Below are 16,282 nucleotides of genomic sequence, written 5' to 3' on the forward strand. Positions count from 1 at the left end.
CTCTAGATCAAAAATGATGGAAGACACTGCCAGGAATATTCTGATGTGGGTATGCCGGCGTTGGACTGGCGTAAACACAGTGAAAAGTCTGACAACACCAGGTTTTAGTCCAACCTATTTATTTGATAATATACTCACAAGCTTTCGGGGTTAGCCCCTTCGTCAGCAGAATTTGACTTGAGCTGGGGATTTGATCATTGATCTTAGAACACACTGTAATGTCCTCAAATTGTCAGTCTTAATTAGGGTGTGTTATTTTTGGCTTTGGCTTGGATTTACTGCCACGATTCAGCCTCTTTTATTATTTTCCCCCCTCTAAAATTTCTTTTAAGTTTTATTTTACTTTTTAAGAATGCTGTAAAAATTCACCTGACGAAGGGGCTAACCCCGAAAGCTTGTGAGTATATTATCAAACAAATAGGTTGGACTAAAACCTGGTGTTGTAGGAATATTCTGCTCATTGATGCTCAGTTTGTACTCCACCAGGATTACTTGGCTCCTGATCTTATTGTAGACTGGTTAAAACATGGACAAAAGAGTTGACCGCAAGAGGTGAGTGAGTGTGATTGCCCTTGACACCAAGGCGGCATTTGACCAAATGAGGTATCAAACAGCCCTGGTAAAACTGAAGTCACTGGGAATTGGTGGAAACTCTCCGTAAGTCGGAGTGATAGCCAGCACAACTAAGTATAGTTGGGATTATTGAAGGTCACTCATCTCAGCCCCAAGATATTGCTATAGGAATTCCTAGAAGTAGCACCCTATGCTCAAATATTTTCCGTTGTTTCATCAATAATCTTCCCTCCATCGTAAGGTCAGTTGTTGGAATGTTTGCAGCGTTCAGTGCCATTTGTGACTCCTCAGATATTGCATATCAACATGCAGCAAGACCTGGACAACATTCAGGCTCGAGTGATCAGTGGCAAGTAACATTCATGCCACACAAGTGCCAAGCAATAATAAGAACATAAGAAATAGGAGCAGGAATAGGCCATCTAGCCCCTCAAGCCTGCCCTGCCATTCAATAAGATTATGGCTGATCTGAAGTGGGTCAATTCCACTTACCCGCTTGCTCCCCATAACCCTTAATTCCCTTGGCGATCAGAAATCTATCTACCCGTGACTTAAACATATTCAACGAGGTAGCCTCCACCACTTCAATGGGCAGAGAATTCCAAAGATTCACCACCCTCTGAGAGAAGAAGTTCCTCCTCAACTCTGTTCTAAACTGAACCCCCCCTTATTTTGAGGCTGTGCCCTCTAATTCTGGTTTCCTTTCTAAGTGGAAAGAATGTCTCTGCCTCTATCCTATCTAGCCCCTTCATTATCTTATATGTCTGTATAAGATCACCCCTCAGCCTTCTAAACTCCAACGAGTACAGGCCCAATCTACTCAATCTCTCCTCATAAGCCAACCCCCTCATCTCCGGTATCAACCTGGTGAACCTTCTCTGTACTCCCTCCAAGGCCATTTATCCTTTCGCAAATAAGGGGACCAAAATTGCACACAGTATTCTGGTTGCGGCCTCACCAGTGCCTTGTACAGTTGCAGCAAGACCTCCCTGCTTTTATATTCTATGCCTCTCTCAATAAAGGCCAACATTCCATTTGCCTTCTTGATCACCTGCTGCACCTGCAGACTGAGTTTTTGTGATTCATGCACAAGGACCCCCAAGTCCCTCTGCACAGTAACATGTTGTAATTCTTCACCATTTAAATAATATTCCATTTTACTATTATTTCTTCCAAAGTGGATGACCTCACATTTGCCAATGTTATACTCCATCTGCCAGATCCTCGCCCACTCACTCAGCCTATCCAAATCTCTCTGCAGACCTTCCGTGTCCTCCATGCAATTCGCTTTCCCACTCATCTTTGTGTCATCAGCAAACTTTGTTACCCTACACTCAGTCCCCTCCTCCTGATCGTCTATATATATTGTAAACAGCTGAGGCCCCAGCACCAATCCCTGCAGCACGCCAGTAGTCACCAACTGCCAACCAGAAAAGCACCCATTGATTCCAACTCTCTGCTTCCTGTTAGATAGCCAAGCCTCAATCCATGCTACACTTTACCCCCAACTCCTTGTACCCTAATCTTCTACAGCGACCTTTTGTGAGGCACCTTATCTAACGCCTTGTGGAAATCATCCACTGGCTCCCCTCTGTCAACCGCACTAGTCACACCTTCATAAAAATCCATCTCTGTTATTTTCTTTGATTACATGTACCAATCATATAATGATTAGTGAACTTACAATTTCCCTTCCAAATTATTTGCACATTGGTCTTATTACAAAAGGGCTATGATGGATTATTCTGTGCTGGTCTGGATGACTGCAGCTCCAATAATACTCAAAAAGCTTGACATAAGTAAGACATTTGACAAGGAAAACTGGTTAGAAAGTTGAGATCTCTTGGGATACTGGGGAAGGTGGCAAATTGGATCCAAAATTAGCTTGGTGACCAGAAACAAAGGGTTGTTGGTTGTTTTTGCAAATGGAAAACAGTTTCCACTGATCAAATACAATATGTTGTTTGTGAAGTTTTTACTCAGAATAGGGCAGCACAGTAGTTAGCACTACTGCCTCGCAGGGATCTGGATTCAACTCCATCCTTGGGTCACTATTGTGTTTGCATGTACTCCCTGCATCAGCGCTGGTTTTCCTCCAGATCTCCGATTTCTTCCTACAGTCCAATCACTGTAGTGTAGTGATAGATTAAAACAAAGCAAATTAAAATATCATTGGAAGACCAAATATCATGCTCTTAAAGATAAAAGCACAAAGATTTTTCTCCCCCAAATAAAAGCCTTTCATCTGAAAGAGCAGGTGACGATGATCAAAGAAGTTGAATTGCAGTCTCCTGATAAAATTTTGGCAATAATATGCAAATACAGGAAGGAGAGCCACTTGTTTTTGATCAACTATGAATCAACATTTTACCACCATTTCCTTGATTTCTTGCAGGTTTTACTGGGTTATTTGACTGACTTCTGACATCGTCAATAAACTGAACCTTTGTCAGGTAAAGACAGTAAGATTTCCATCGTGTTCAAAAAAATAGAGCTTTACCAAAAAATTATGTAACTGGATGCTACAAGACAATGCAACTGCATTCCCAACATTATTTTCAGTTATCATGGATTGCAAAACAGTATAAGTATTATTGAAAATTTTACAAAAATTCTCTTTAAAGAGGGAACAAATTGCCCAATTTCATCTGACTTAAAATCTAAAAATCAATTTGAGGAACTTGTAGCAACTGCCAAGCTTGCCATCAGTCTTCAATTGACAGAGCTAGTGAGTCTGTTTATAGACAATCTTGAAGTTATGTTTCCTGATTAGTGGCTGTCAATTCAAAGAGTTTCCAAAGTTCTCTAAACGTGCTACTGAAATACTTGCCCACTTTGCTTCAATGCATCAGTGGACATTGTTTGTTTTACATTAGAGACGAAACATAGAAGCTATGGTATCAGATTTGTAGTTGAATCGCTGCAAAATCAAAGAGATTTCATGAACTGTAAGCTGGGCTCACACTACTCAAATGAGGGGAGGTGAGGGCAAGTCATCAAGTATTTAAACCATAGAATCATTGCACTGCAGAAGGAAGCCAATTGGCCACTAAGATTGCATCAACTCTGACAGAGTGTCTTGCCCTGGCCCTATGCTCATATCTGTTCAATTGTACTGATACTGTATAAATCTGGTTTTATCTTGAGCATTTTACTATGGTGACCAAGAAAATAAAACCTTGTTCTAAGTAACAAAAAAAATCAGGCTGTGAAATTAATGTTACCGCCAGGACAAAAGTGATACATACCTAACAGGTAGTCTGTTTTACAGCATGTCTGATTTTCTTTTCTATAAGAAGCAGTGAAAAATAAGCTGATTTTTTTATTGTTCATTTTGTGTTACTGATAGATATGCATTTTTTTACCTACTGTTTCTTAAAGAGGGGATGAAGGGCATGAAACTCCAAAGAGGGTGAGCTCAGCAAAAATAAAGTCTGAATACTTCTGCTCTACATTATAATCAAAGCTCTGCCCATAGTTAGCCAAAATGCCCAAGGGAACATTTAAACAATTTCTACACTATTTTCATTTAAGATATTTGGCTAAGCAGGTTAGACAGCAAATAGAATAGGATGCTACTTGAACAGAATAAAAATTCTGAGAGAATTAACTCTCAATTAAGAGATTAAAAAGCACTAAAATTTTTAAAAAGCTTATGTCCATCATGCTGTGGAATAGGCAAAAATCCCCAATGAAGAAAATTCTTAAATTAACTGTGCAATCAGATACATAAAAGTGTCCAGTTTTTTATAAATTGAATGAATGAGCCACCTCCAACTTCTTGAGAAACCCAATCATAATACTGTCCTAAGCAGCACAGAATACAAATTCAAACTTACCAAAATTCCACTGCCTGAACAATGTCCCACTCAGTCTCTCTTCCATCCTCACTAATCTATGCCTACCTCACATCCAATGCATTACATTTGATTCATCCTACTTCTATAAGCTCCTCATTGCTCACAGAGAACAAGCCCTTTGCAATTCCTCTTCTCACTCAATCAACAGCCTTCAAATCATTCTGACCATAGATAACTCACGATCTATCTGCCAAAGGCTCCTCAGAAACTCTCACTACATTTTTGGTTACTTTCTCTTATTCAGTTCTTGTCTCGTCTCTAAAACACAATTTCAAATTCCTTAAACTGAAAGGAACACTCCCTCACCTGCACCTTTGATGTCTAAATCCCCAATAAAACCATTACTCTCATTTTGACAACTTCTGCGAAAACCATTCACCGCCACACTCTTAAATCCAAGGCATACAGATTTGAAAGGACATGGTGGTCAACTGGTTTAATGACCCCGTAAAACTGGCTGGACTACATAAAACACCACTGGGTCCTACCTGTTATTCCAGGATCATTCTGCATTGCAAAGATAAATCCCAGCTCATTTTCTCCAGTACAATAGTCTTCTCAAACCCATTTAATAGAGTTGAGAACAACATCGTCCTCCAATGTATATCTACTGTCATCCAGTTGGGTGGGGCAGCTCTCATCTAATTCTATTATTTTCTATCCAAAAATTGAAAGTGATACTCTGGCTATGGCTTCTCCTCCAGCTCCTGCACCATTACCTTCAAAGTCTCCTGAGGCTCTATCCTTGGCCCTCTGTTTCTCGTCTACATGCTGCCCTAATGACATCATCCAAAGGCATGAAATTAATTTTCACTTTAATGCTGACAACACCCAGCTCTCAGCACTGCAGCACAGTTCTTAATTTCTCCACTGCTGTTAAATTATCAGACTGCTCATCCAATATTGAGTACTGAATAAGCAGAAAGTTCCTCCAAATAAATTTTAAGACTGAAGCGATAGTATTCAGTCCCCATTCCAAACTCCAATTCCTGGTTATGTAATTAAGTCTGAGGTTAAGTTGGTCTGTTCACAGTCTCTGTAGCATACTTGATCCCGAGATCAGTTTCCACTCTCATGTTCATGTCATCATTTAGACCACTTACTTCCACCTCCATAACAGTGCTCAACTTCCCTTGTCTCAGCTCATCCACTGCTGAAACTCTCATTTATGTCTTTATTGCCGCTACACCCAATTATTCTAATGCACTCCTGGTTAGTTTCGGGGTGGATTTATAATGAAACACTGCTGTAGCAAAAGGAGTGCCCCAATATGATGAGTAAATGTTGAAGTGCCAAGATGTTAAACTGTCTGCTGAATGCAGTATCTGGAAGGTTCATGAAGAGAGCAAATAATAACATTCCAAAGACAAGTGCATAAATCTCAAAGGGAACAGTTTTACATGGCTTTAGGAAAGGAGCAGGTTGAAAATCTACTAAAGATCACCGAAGGCACAATGAGATAACAGCTTGTCATGTCTATATCCAAATAACCTTTAGGATTCTTAATAGCATTGGTGTAAACTTTCTATCGGATCACACTTTGGACTAAGCTGCCAAACATACTTATTAAATGTGTAGCTATTTCAGTTGCAAGAGAAAATAATACTTATTCTTTAAAAAGAACAGAAATCAAGCATTACTGCATTTGCCCTGGTCCCAAAAATATCACACATGCATAGATCATTTTTTTTTAAAAATCTTCGGGTTCTGCATATGTGCCAGCTGAAGAATGGTTGCACATGCACAGTTGGGACATATTTTCTTTACCAGGCCAGGAACTGGCCCTGCACAATTTGCTTTTTTCATATCTTTCATTTAAAGCTAATCCTGTGCCTACTCAAGAGGGCAAATTAAAATAAAAGTGAAACACTCTGTGAAAGGGGTCAAATGATTCAAGAAAATGTTATCTGGACATGAGCTAAGACTGCAGAGAGCAGAAATTATGCTAAAAAGAGATTATGAAGGGAATAGATAAGATAGAAGCAGGGAGGTTTTTTCCACTGGCAGGTGAAACTAGAACTAAGGGCCACGGCCTCAAAATAAGTGGGAGCAGATTGGGGGCTGAGTTGAGGAGGAACTTCTTCGCACAAAGGGTTGTGAATCTGTGGAACTCCCTATTTAATGAAGCAGTTGAGGCTACCTCATTGAATGTTTTTAAGGCAAGGATAGATAGATTATTGAAAAGTAAAGGAATTAAGAGTTGTGGTGAGCGGCTAGGTAAGTGGAGCTGAGTCCATGAAAAGATCGGCCATGATCTTATTGAGTGGCAGAGCAGGCTCGAGAGGCCACTCATGCTCCTAGTTCTTATGTTCTAAAGGTCTTGAAACCAGGGAGAGAGATCAAAGCAAGTTCCAAGAAGAGGACACAAGAAGAAGAATCTGAAAAAATGTTATGTTCAGTGAAGTTAAGAGTTAGGATCAAAAAGGGAGATTCCAAAAATCAAAGCTGCAGAAAATAAACAGAAAGCAAAGGCAGCTTGTGAGAAGCCAAAGATCTATAGTGGCAAGAAGGTTGGTGACTCCTTGGTATGGGCCTGTGAAGCAGAGGTGTTCTGTTGTTATGACCGGGTATCCAGATGTGTATGCGGAAGGCGATGGCAAAGCTTGAGTGCACATGGCAATTCTGGCAAGAAATATCAAAAGAAGGTGAATCCTTGGTGAAGACATCTCTGAGAAAAAGTGTCATTTGGGAGACAGTGCCAAGATATGCTCCTAGAGATTGTAAACCCTTGTGTGAAAGACAGTTCTAGTAAGATCAGTTGGCTCACAGTGTGATAATTGCCTGGGCAGGGAAATTGCTGAGAAATAGAATCATAGATACCAGCCCATCGGGCCTGCACCAACAAAACAATCTCACCCGGGCTCTATCCCTGTAACCGTACATATTTACCCCACTGATCCTCAACACTAAGAGGCAATTTACCATTGTCAATTGACCTAACCCGCACATCTTTGGGTCTCCTTCCACGCAGTCACGGGTCTTCTGCACCAGTGTCAAGTGAGTGAAACAGCAGATAATCGAATTTTACAATGTCTTAAATTTGTTAGTTAACTAATGCCAGAGGAAATAATTTCAGCTATTGTTTAGAGAAATTACTGACCCAGGATTGACCGTTTCACACTAGTACCTTTGGGTTAGGTTTTTAATTTGGGTTAGTTCATAAATATTACTTTGGGTGCCATCTAGCATTGTTTCAGAGTGTGGAGTGTCTGACCACAATTCACCAATTGGTTTATATGGACTGTGTAGTTACTGTGAACATGAGAGTCCAAAATAGATGTTGTAACTTGTGTATCCTTACAAATTTGTATAAATCTGTAAAAATATAGTGGGATGATGGAACAGTTTGTTTGTATTATACTTTTTCTTGTTTAATCAATGTTTTATTCTTCTGTTGCTGAGGGAATTAAGAGCAGAAACTGCAGATTTTATATCCTCATTCTTCTAACACTTTTGTATTGAAAACACCACACCCATGTTTAAATAACATAGATGAATAAACCCAGTAATTAATTTCAGACAATCTAACTCCTGGTGATAAGGAAAGTTCAGTGTGCAAGGTACAAGCAAAACAATAAATGACACTTGAGACAAATAAATGCAAATTCAGCCCAGATTTGTTAACAAAATTTGTTTAGCTAAAACAATTGAGTGCTTTGATGAAGGGCATGGTTAATGAGGGTGGTATGGTTGATCACAAGTATATGGACTTTGACAATTAACCAATACTAGTCCTGAAAGCAAAAAACAGCTCCTGGAACTAAAGGGAAGAGCAGCTCCTAGGTGCAGAATGATATTTGCAGTGGTGTTCCCCAAGATTTGATATTAGGATCACTGCACTTTTTGAAATATGATTACCTTGATTAGTTATAGAATCTTAAACATTACAGGTGGCATAAAATTAGAAAACATAGTGACCAATAAGAAGCATAGCATGAGAGTTGAGGAGTTTATGGAAAGGCTGGTAATACAGGTAGATATATTTTAATAACACCATATATTTACGTAGTGCCTTGAACATAATAAAAGATCCCAGAATTTACAGAAACATTATAAAACATTGTATGATACTGAACCATATAAGGAGATATATCAAATGACCAAAAACTTGGTCAAAGAGATGGGCTTTAAGGAATCCTGAAAAAATGTGAGGGAAGAAAGAGTGTTAAAAGGGAATTCCAGAGCTTGAGGCCAAGGCAATTAAAGGCTCGTCCACCAACGGGAGAGCGAGCACAGCTGGGAACGCACAAGAGGCCAGGATTAGCGTGCACATATCCCAAAGGACTATGGAGTTTGTGGAGATTACAAAGCTAGAGAGCCACAAAGACATAGACCATGTCTATAAGATATAGGAACAGAAGTAGGCCACTCGGCCCATCGATTCTGCTCCACCATTCAATCACGGTTGTTATTTTTCTCATTCCCATCCTCCTGCCTTTTCCCCATGACCCCTGATCGCTTTATCAATCAAGAACCCATCTATCTCTGTCATAAAAACACTCATTGACCTGGCCTCCACAGCCTTCTGCGGCAAAGAGTTCTGCAGATTCACCATTCCCTGGCTGAAGAAATTCCTCCTCATCTCTGTTTAAAGGATCATGCCTTCAGCCTGAGGTTGTGTCTTCTGCTTCTAGTTTTTCCTATTAGTGGAAACATGCCGTCCACGTCCACTCTATCCAAGCCTCACAGTGTCCTGTAAGATCCCCCCTCATCCTTCTAAAATCCAACGAGTATAAACCCAAAATCCTCAGCCGTTCCACACAAGACAAGCTCTTCATTCCTGGGATCATTCCTGTGAACCTCCTCTGGACCCTTTCCAAGGCCAGCACATTCTTCCTTAGATATAGGGCCCAAACTGTTCACAATATTCCAAATGAGGTCTAACCAAAGCCTTATACAGCTTCAGGAGTACATCCCTGCTGTTGTATTCTAGCCCTCTCGACATGAGTGCTAATACTGCATTTGCCTTCCAAACTGCCAAATGAACCTGCATGTTAACCTTAAGAGAATCTTGAACAAAGACTCCCAAGTCCCTTGTGTTTCTGATTTCTTAAGCATTTTCCCATTTAGAAAATAGTCTATGCCTCCATTCCTCCTTCCAAAGTGCATAACTTCACATTTTTCCAAATTATGTTCCTTCTTTGACAACTCTCCTAACTGTCCAAGTCGTTCTGCAGCACCCCCACCCCGGCTTCCTCAATACTACCTGTCTCTCTACATATCTTTGTATCATCTGCAAACTTAGCAACAATGCCTTCAGTTCTTTCCTCCAAATCGTTAATGTATTTTGTGAAAAGTTGCGGTCCCAGCATTGACCCCAGAGGCACACCACTAGTCACCAGCTGCCATCCTGAAAAAGACCCTTTACAGTGGCACAGTGATGAGAACTGCTGCCTCACAGTGCCCAGTGACCCGGGTTCCATTCAAGCCTCGGATCACTGTTTATGTGGAGTTTGCACATTCTCTCCATGTCTGCATGGGTTTCCTCCAGGTACTCAGATTTCCTCCCATGCTCCAAAGATGTGCAGGTTAGGTTGATTGGCCATACTAAATCATTCTTTAGTGTCAGGATGACTAGGGTAATTTTGTGAAGTTATGGGAATAGTACCTGGGTGGGATTGTTGTTGATGCAGGTTCAAAGGACTGAAGGGTCTCCTTCTGCACTGTGGGGATTTTGTCTTCTGCAATCAGCCAATCCTCTATCCATGCCAAGATCTTACCCTTAACACCATGGGTGCTTAACTTATTTAACAGTCTCCAAGGCGGCCTTCTGGAAATCTAAATAAATCACGTCAACAGGTTCTCCTTTATCTAACTTCCTTGTTACTGCCTCAAAAAACTCTAACAGATTTGGCAGACATGACGCCCTTTTGACAAAGCCGTGCTGACTCAGTCCTACTTTAAACATGCATTTCCAAGTACTCTGTGATCTCATCTTTAATAATGGATTCTAAAATCTCTAAAAACATGGAGGAAATTGAAAACAAACTAACCCAAAAGGTACTAAAGAGGAAATGATAAAAGTGATTCAATCGCGAGTCAGTAATTTTTCCAAACATGGCTGAAGTTATTCATCTGTCATCACAATCAAGTTTAAGACAACAGAAAATTCAATTATCTGCTGTTTCACTCACTGACACTGGCACAAAAAACAACAACTTACATCTCCATAGCACCTTTCAGCATTGTAAAAAAATCCCAAAACACTTCCTAGAAATGATAACAGACAAAAAGAGAAAAGAGGAGAGGTGATTAAAGTGTCAGTCTTGTTTTTTCCAACTCAATGATCTTTAATGATGGTCTGGGAAATCAGCCCGAAAATCATTTCAACAAATGCCAATGGCCTCTAAGGTCAAACCAAATAAACAAACTCAAGTTAAATCAGGGCAAAGTAAAAGGGGCAGCTCCCCAAAAGGAACAGGAACAGCCCAAACAAAATCAATGTGCAAAGGAAACTTGAAAACATCAAATTAAAATGTGATTATTAGGATCAGTAATGCACCCCAGCCCCAGCGGTGCCCAACAGGCGCGGGAGGCGTCAACTGCGCCCGAGGATACCGCATGCTCCCTCTCCAGGGACACCTGGCCGCGAACATAGCTGCAGTAAAGAGGCAGACAGTCAGGATGGATGGCCCCCTCGATCGCCCACTGCCTGGACCTGTAAATGGTGCACTTTGCCAGGCCCAGGAGCAGGTTCACGAGGAAGTACAAATGCCAATGGCAGACAGCAGGAACTGGAGATATTCCTGGCCAAGGATGTGATGGAAGGAACGCTGGGGCCTTTTACAATCACTATTAAAAGCTCCAGGCCACAACATGTGTGCTGCAACAACAGCAACTCAAACTGCTCAAGCAAACTATAATACACCACGTAACCATCTCTTCACTGACACTCAGTTATTAGCTTCATACTTACATTTCACTTACAGCCTAAACCAAAGCCCCTAAACAGAATCAGATGGAGACACCATGGATACAGGCCTACTCCAACAATAACAAAACAGCCACTGGTGACTGGGCAACACATTCATGAAGGTTTAAACTGGAGGAAAAAAAACAGAAAAAGAACAAACAGGGGGAATCTAAACTCATCCACCTAAATACTTGTTTGCTTTTATATTTCTTTTAAACTGCATATTTTTTCTCACCTAAATACAGAGCTCTCCAAAACAAAATATCCTCAAATCCTTTCCTGTCTTTATGAAGTAAGAACAGAAATGAGCAATGAAACAAAGTGAGTTATAAGAAAGGTTACTGAGGCAATGAAGCTCACTTCTATTATCAATCTAACACAGTAGCAAACCAAGTAATTGTCTAGGACAGGCAGGCAGGAAGGAGCGGGTAAAGTGACACACACGTACCTACTGGAGCCAGCTAAAAAATGCATTGTTGCTGCACACATTGTTGGCAGCACTTTCTGAAATTTCTGTAACTTTGTAAATTATTGGCCTGGCTACACAGAGTGAGAATTGTTCTCTGTCAACAATCTGAGACATAGTTGTTGAATCAGTGTCAACTGTGTGAAAGAAAGACAGCAGTACTCAACTGACACACTTTACAGACTTCATAAAGACTATTACTGGAACAGATTGAGCCCACAATCCCCTCAACATCAAATCCATACCCTCTCAAAATTCTGCATCAAGACATCAAATCTTTATTTTACGCAAAACCTCATGCTTTCATCCCTTCTGCATACTTGTAAAAAGGATAATGGCCAAAATCTGATACTCATTTGCAACTGGGATTTTCTGGTGCCGTTGAGAATGAATGAAGTTTGCTAGAACACCAAATTTTCCATTCTTGTTCACAACTAGTGCCATCATGGGCAAGACTGGAAAATCCACCCTGTTTGGTGCATCCTCTCTGACTGAATTCCATGTAGGTTGATCTGGGAATTTCAGACTGCACATACAGCCACAAATGTAACCACCCCATTGCACAAAATGGGCGTATTTCCTTGGCTTCAGCCTTTGGGTGGTGGGAGGGGGACAGTACAAAAATGAAGCTGAACAAAGGGTCCCACTAACTGTAAGTTCACCATTGCTTGCTCTCCCACATTCCACCCTCTGTAACTTGAACCCATCCAAAACTCAACTATCCTAACTCAAAACAAGTCCAATTCCAATAACATCTCTATGGTCACTGACCTATACTAACTCTTTGTCAAGCAAGACCTGATTTTAAAATTCCTTTTCAAATCCCTCCATGGTCTTGCCCATCCCTTGCTTTGTAATATCTACCAATCACACAACCATGCAGGGCATCTGCAGTCATCTAACTCTGGTCTTTTGTGCATTTCCAATTGTTATTACTCCAACATTGGTAGTCTTGCCTTCAGTTGCCTAGACCTCAAACTCTGGAGTTCTCTCCCTACAACTTTCCACCTTAGTTTTCTCCTTTAAAATGCTTCTTAAAACCTAGCATTTTTGATCAAGCTTTGGTCATCTGACCAAATACATATTTGCATCATACTTTGTTTAATAAATGCTCCTCTGAGGTGTCTTGTAAAGTTTAATGACATTAAATGCTCTGTAAAGAAGTTGTTACAAATGCATCTTTTTAAAATCTAATTTCACAAACCAAAATCCTACTAGTTTGCTTGGCTCAGTTGGGATTCAGCAACCCGAAATCAAGGCTAATGTTTGGCATTCTATTCAGTTGTAGTTGGGCATTTGTTCATAATGTCACAGCCTAAGAGCAACACAATGGCAAATGAATCTTGAAGAAATTTTCAGCCAGCCATAAGCCAATGGAAGGCTGTAATATCTAAAGATTCAAATTAAGCAGACAGAGCCCAATATGCAAATTAATGAGTTACAGTTATTGCAAAATTAAATAAATCACAGTCAGCTGGAGGGCAGTTTTGTGTGTTGTCAGCCATCATAGTAATAATATTTGCAGCTGATCTCTAACAACATACATACTAAAGGGTAATGCAACAACATCCATACTAAAGGAAGGATTAATAAATTAGTTATGTTTATTTATTTGTGTCACAAGTAGGCTTACATTAACACTGCAATGAAGTTACTGTGAAAGTCCCTAGTCATCATAGTCATACATCTATTCTGGTACACTGAGGGAGCACTTAGTATGGCCAATGCAGCTAACCAGCATATCTCTCAGACATATAGTTCAATCAGCATTTAAATTACAAGAAACACAAACGGTACATATTTAACACATATATCAGTCCCAACATTCTTATACAAGCTATGTTTTTAGACAACATGTCCAGTACAATCAAAGCCAAATTCGTATTGTAAGATATAGAATGATTAATAAGTTTTAAAAAAGCAACTCTTCTCCTGTAACCATAAACCATACAGCACGATGGATGTCAATAAAATAAAATAGCAAAAAGTTTTAAGTCTGTGATAAAACGAATAGGCTTCATTTTTTCCTTTTTAAAAAAAACGTTGTTAATTTTCTGTGATGCGGCTTGAATGTTGAGAGTGTGAATGATGCCGGTGGTTTAGTGTGGGAAGAGATTAGGTTATTTTAAGTGTCAGGTTGCTTTACTCACCCATTATAGTGAGCTTTCACTTTGATCGAGTCACCTGTTCCATACTCCATGTTATCATCCGTTCTTGTAGGCATGACACAACCCAAACTCCGCCGGGTTCAAAGTAAACCAGGAGCACAAACTTTGAAACAAGAAATAAGGAAAGCGCCTCTCACTCACTCCCCTCTTCTCTCTTTCTCTCGTATAAATCCAAGTTTCTTCTTCTTTTAGAGGTAAATTCAGATGTTGAAGAAAAATCTAGACCGATTTATCAGAAATACAAATCGAGTTTCAGCATAAATCAAAAATAAAAGCCTTTCGGGGACGTTTCGTTTTTTTGTTTTTCCTCAAAGTTAAGACGAAACATCACCAAGTTGTTGTACTTTCCCCAGTGGAACTTGTTGCTGTCGACAGCCCCTAACCGAGTCTCGAGCTTTCCGCGCAGGGAAGGCGGTGGGGGGGGGGGGGGGGACCCAAACGGAAAATTATGCTCGCGCCGGACAAATGGCGGTTGCAGGTTAACCGACAATCTCCGTCCCTCTCCCCCCGCCGTCCTCGCAGAGCTCCCGTGCCCAACAACCAATCACGCGCCAGCCCTGGCATACCTGTCCCTCCCGCAGCCAATCCCGAGAAGCGGAGAGGCCGAAACCCACCTTTGACCAATCGGGAACAAACAAAGCCCCGGCCAATAGGAGGAGGGACGGTTTTATTTTCAGCCAGTAGATTGGAGCATCCAATCTCCGGGGTCTCCTCACCCACCAAAAAACACACATACACCTGTCACCACAGTCAGACGGACAATCTGCACTCATGCCCAACAACACAAAGGAAGAGGTCGCATTTATCTCTTTTTTTATACTCGTTCATGGGACATGGGTGTCGCTGGCTGGCCGGCATTTATGATGTAGAGATGCTGGCGTTGAACTGGGGTAAACACAGTAAGAAGTCTCACAATACCAGGTTAAAGTCCAAATAGTTTATTTGATATAATCCCACAAGCTTTTGGAAATAATGTTCCGTCGTCAGGTGTGTGGAAGGTTCTGATCAGAGAAGGGCAGGTATTTTCATTCTAATCAGTATTCTGTGAACTGTGTATGACTTTATATGCCCTTCTCTGATCAGAACCTTCCACATACCTGACGAAGGAACATCGTTTCCAAAAACTTGTGGGATTACTATCAAATAAACTGGTTGGACTTTAACCTGGTGTCGTGAGACTTCTTACTGTGGCCAGCATTTATACAGTGGATATATGGTACATGCTCTTGCAACTCGGCCAATGTTGTCTACCTGATACGCTGCAGGAAAGGATGTCCTGAACATGGTACATTGGGGAGACCATGCAGACGCTACAACAATAGATGAATGAACACCACTCGACAATCACCAGGCAAGACTGTTCTCTTCCTGTTGGCAAACACTTCAGCGGTCATGGGCATTCGGCCTCTGATCTTCGGGTAAATGTTCTCCAAAGTGGCCTTCGTGACATACAACGGCGTAGAGTCGCTGAGCAGAAATTGATAGCCAAGTTCCGCACACATGAGGACACCCTCAACTGGGATCTTGGGTTCATGTCACACTATCTGTAACCCCCATGACTTGCCTGGGCTTGCAACATCTCATTTACTGTCCTGTCTGGAGACAATACACACCTCTTTAACCTATGCTTAATGCTATCTCCACTCACATTGTCTGCACCTTTAAGACTTGATTAGCTGTAAAGTCTCACATTCTAATCAGTATTCTGTAAACTGAGTGTGTGCCTTTATATGCTCTGTTTGTGATCAGAACTCCCTACTCATCTGACGAAGGGGCAAAGCCCCGAAAGCTAGTGGTGTTTGCTAGTGGTGTTGTGAGATTTCTTCTCGCATTTATTAACAGAATCCCCACTCATCTGATGAAGGGGCAGCGCTCCGAAAGTTTTGTGGCTTGTGCTACCAAATAAAACTATTGGACTTTAATGTGGTGTTCGTTGTGAGACTTGTTACAGCACTATTTGTCCATCCCTAGTTGCCCAAGGGCAGTTGGGAGTTAACCACATGGCTGTGGCTCTGGATTCGCATGTAGGCGAAAGGACATTAGTGAACCAGATGGGTTTTCCCGACAATCGATGGTAGTTCATGGTCATCAGTAGATTCTTATTTCAGGGGCATTCCATCAACAGGTCCAGGCAGTAGACAATGGAAGGGGTTGTCCAACTTGACTGTCTGCCCCTCTACTGAAGCTATATTCGCAGCCAGATGTCCCTGGAAAGGGAGCATGCAGTATCTGGGGGCACAGTTGACGCCTTCCATGCCCGTTGAGCACTGCAAGGACTGCGGTATGTTATTGACCCCACTAA

At 41.1% G+C, this 16,282-nt stretch overlaps 1 protein-coding gene across 2 annotated transcripts in view; it reads right to left on the minus strand.

Moving 5' to 3' along the window:
* prkcz (protein kinase C, zeta) overlaps positions 1–14,397 on the minus strand; it is a 480,227-nt gene extending 465,830 nt beyond the window's left edge. For both annotated transcript variants that reach the window (XM_080182477.1, XM_080182476.1), the window contains exon 1: positions 13,963–14,397. In XM_080182477.1, coding sequence (XP_080038603.1) covers positions 13,963–14,036 — 74 coding nt within the window. In that variant the 5' untranslated portion in view covers positions 14,037–14,397. The remainder of the gene's footprint in view (positions 1–13,962) is intronic.
* Positions 14,398–16,282: the final 1,885 nt, after the last annotated feature.

The sequence above is a fragment of the Carcharhinus amblyrhynchos genome, unplaced genomic scaffold, assembly GCF_965287045.1.
Source record: "Carcharhinus amblyrhynchos unplaced genomic scaffold, sCarAmb.v2.hapA scaffold_56, whole genome shotgun sequence".
NCBI lineage: Eukaryota > Metazoa > Chordata > Chondrichthyes > Carcharhiniformes > Carcharhinidae > Carcharhinus > Carcharhinus amblyrhynchos.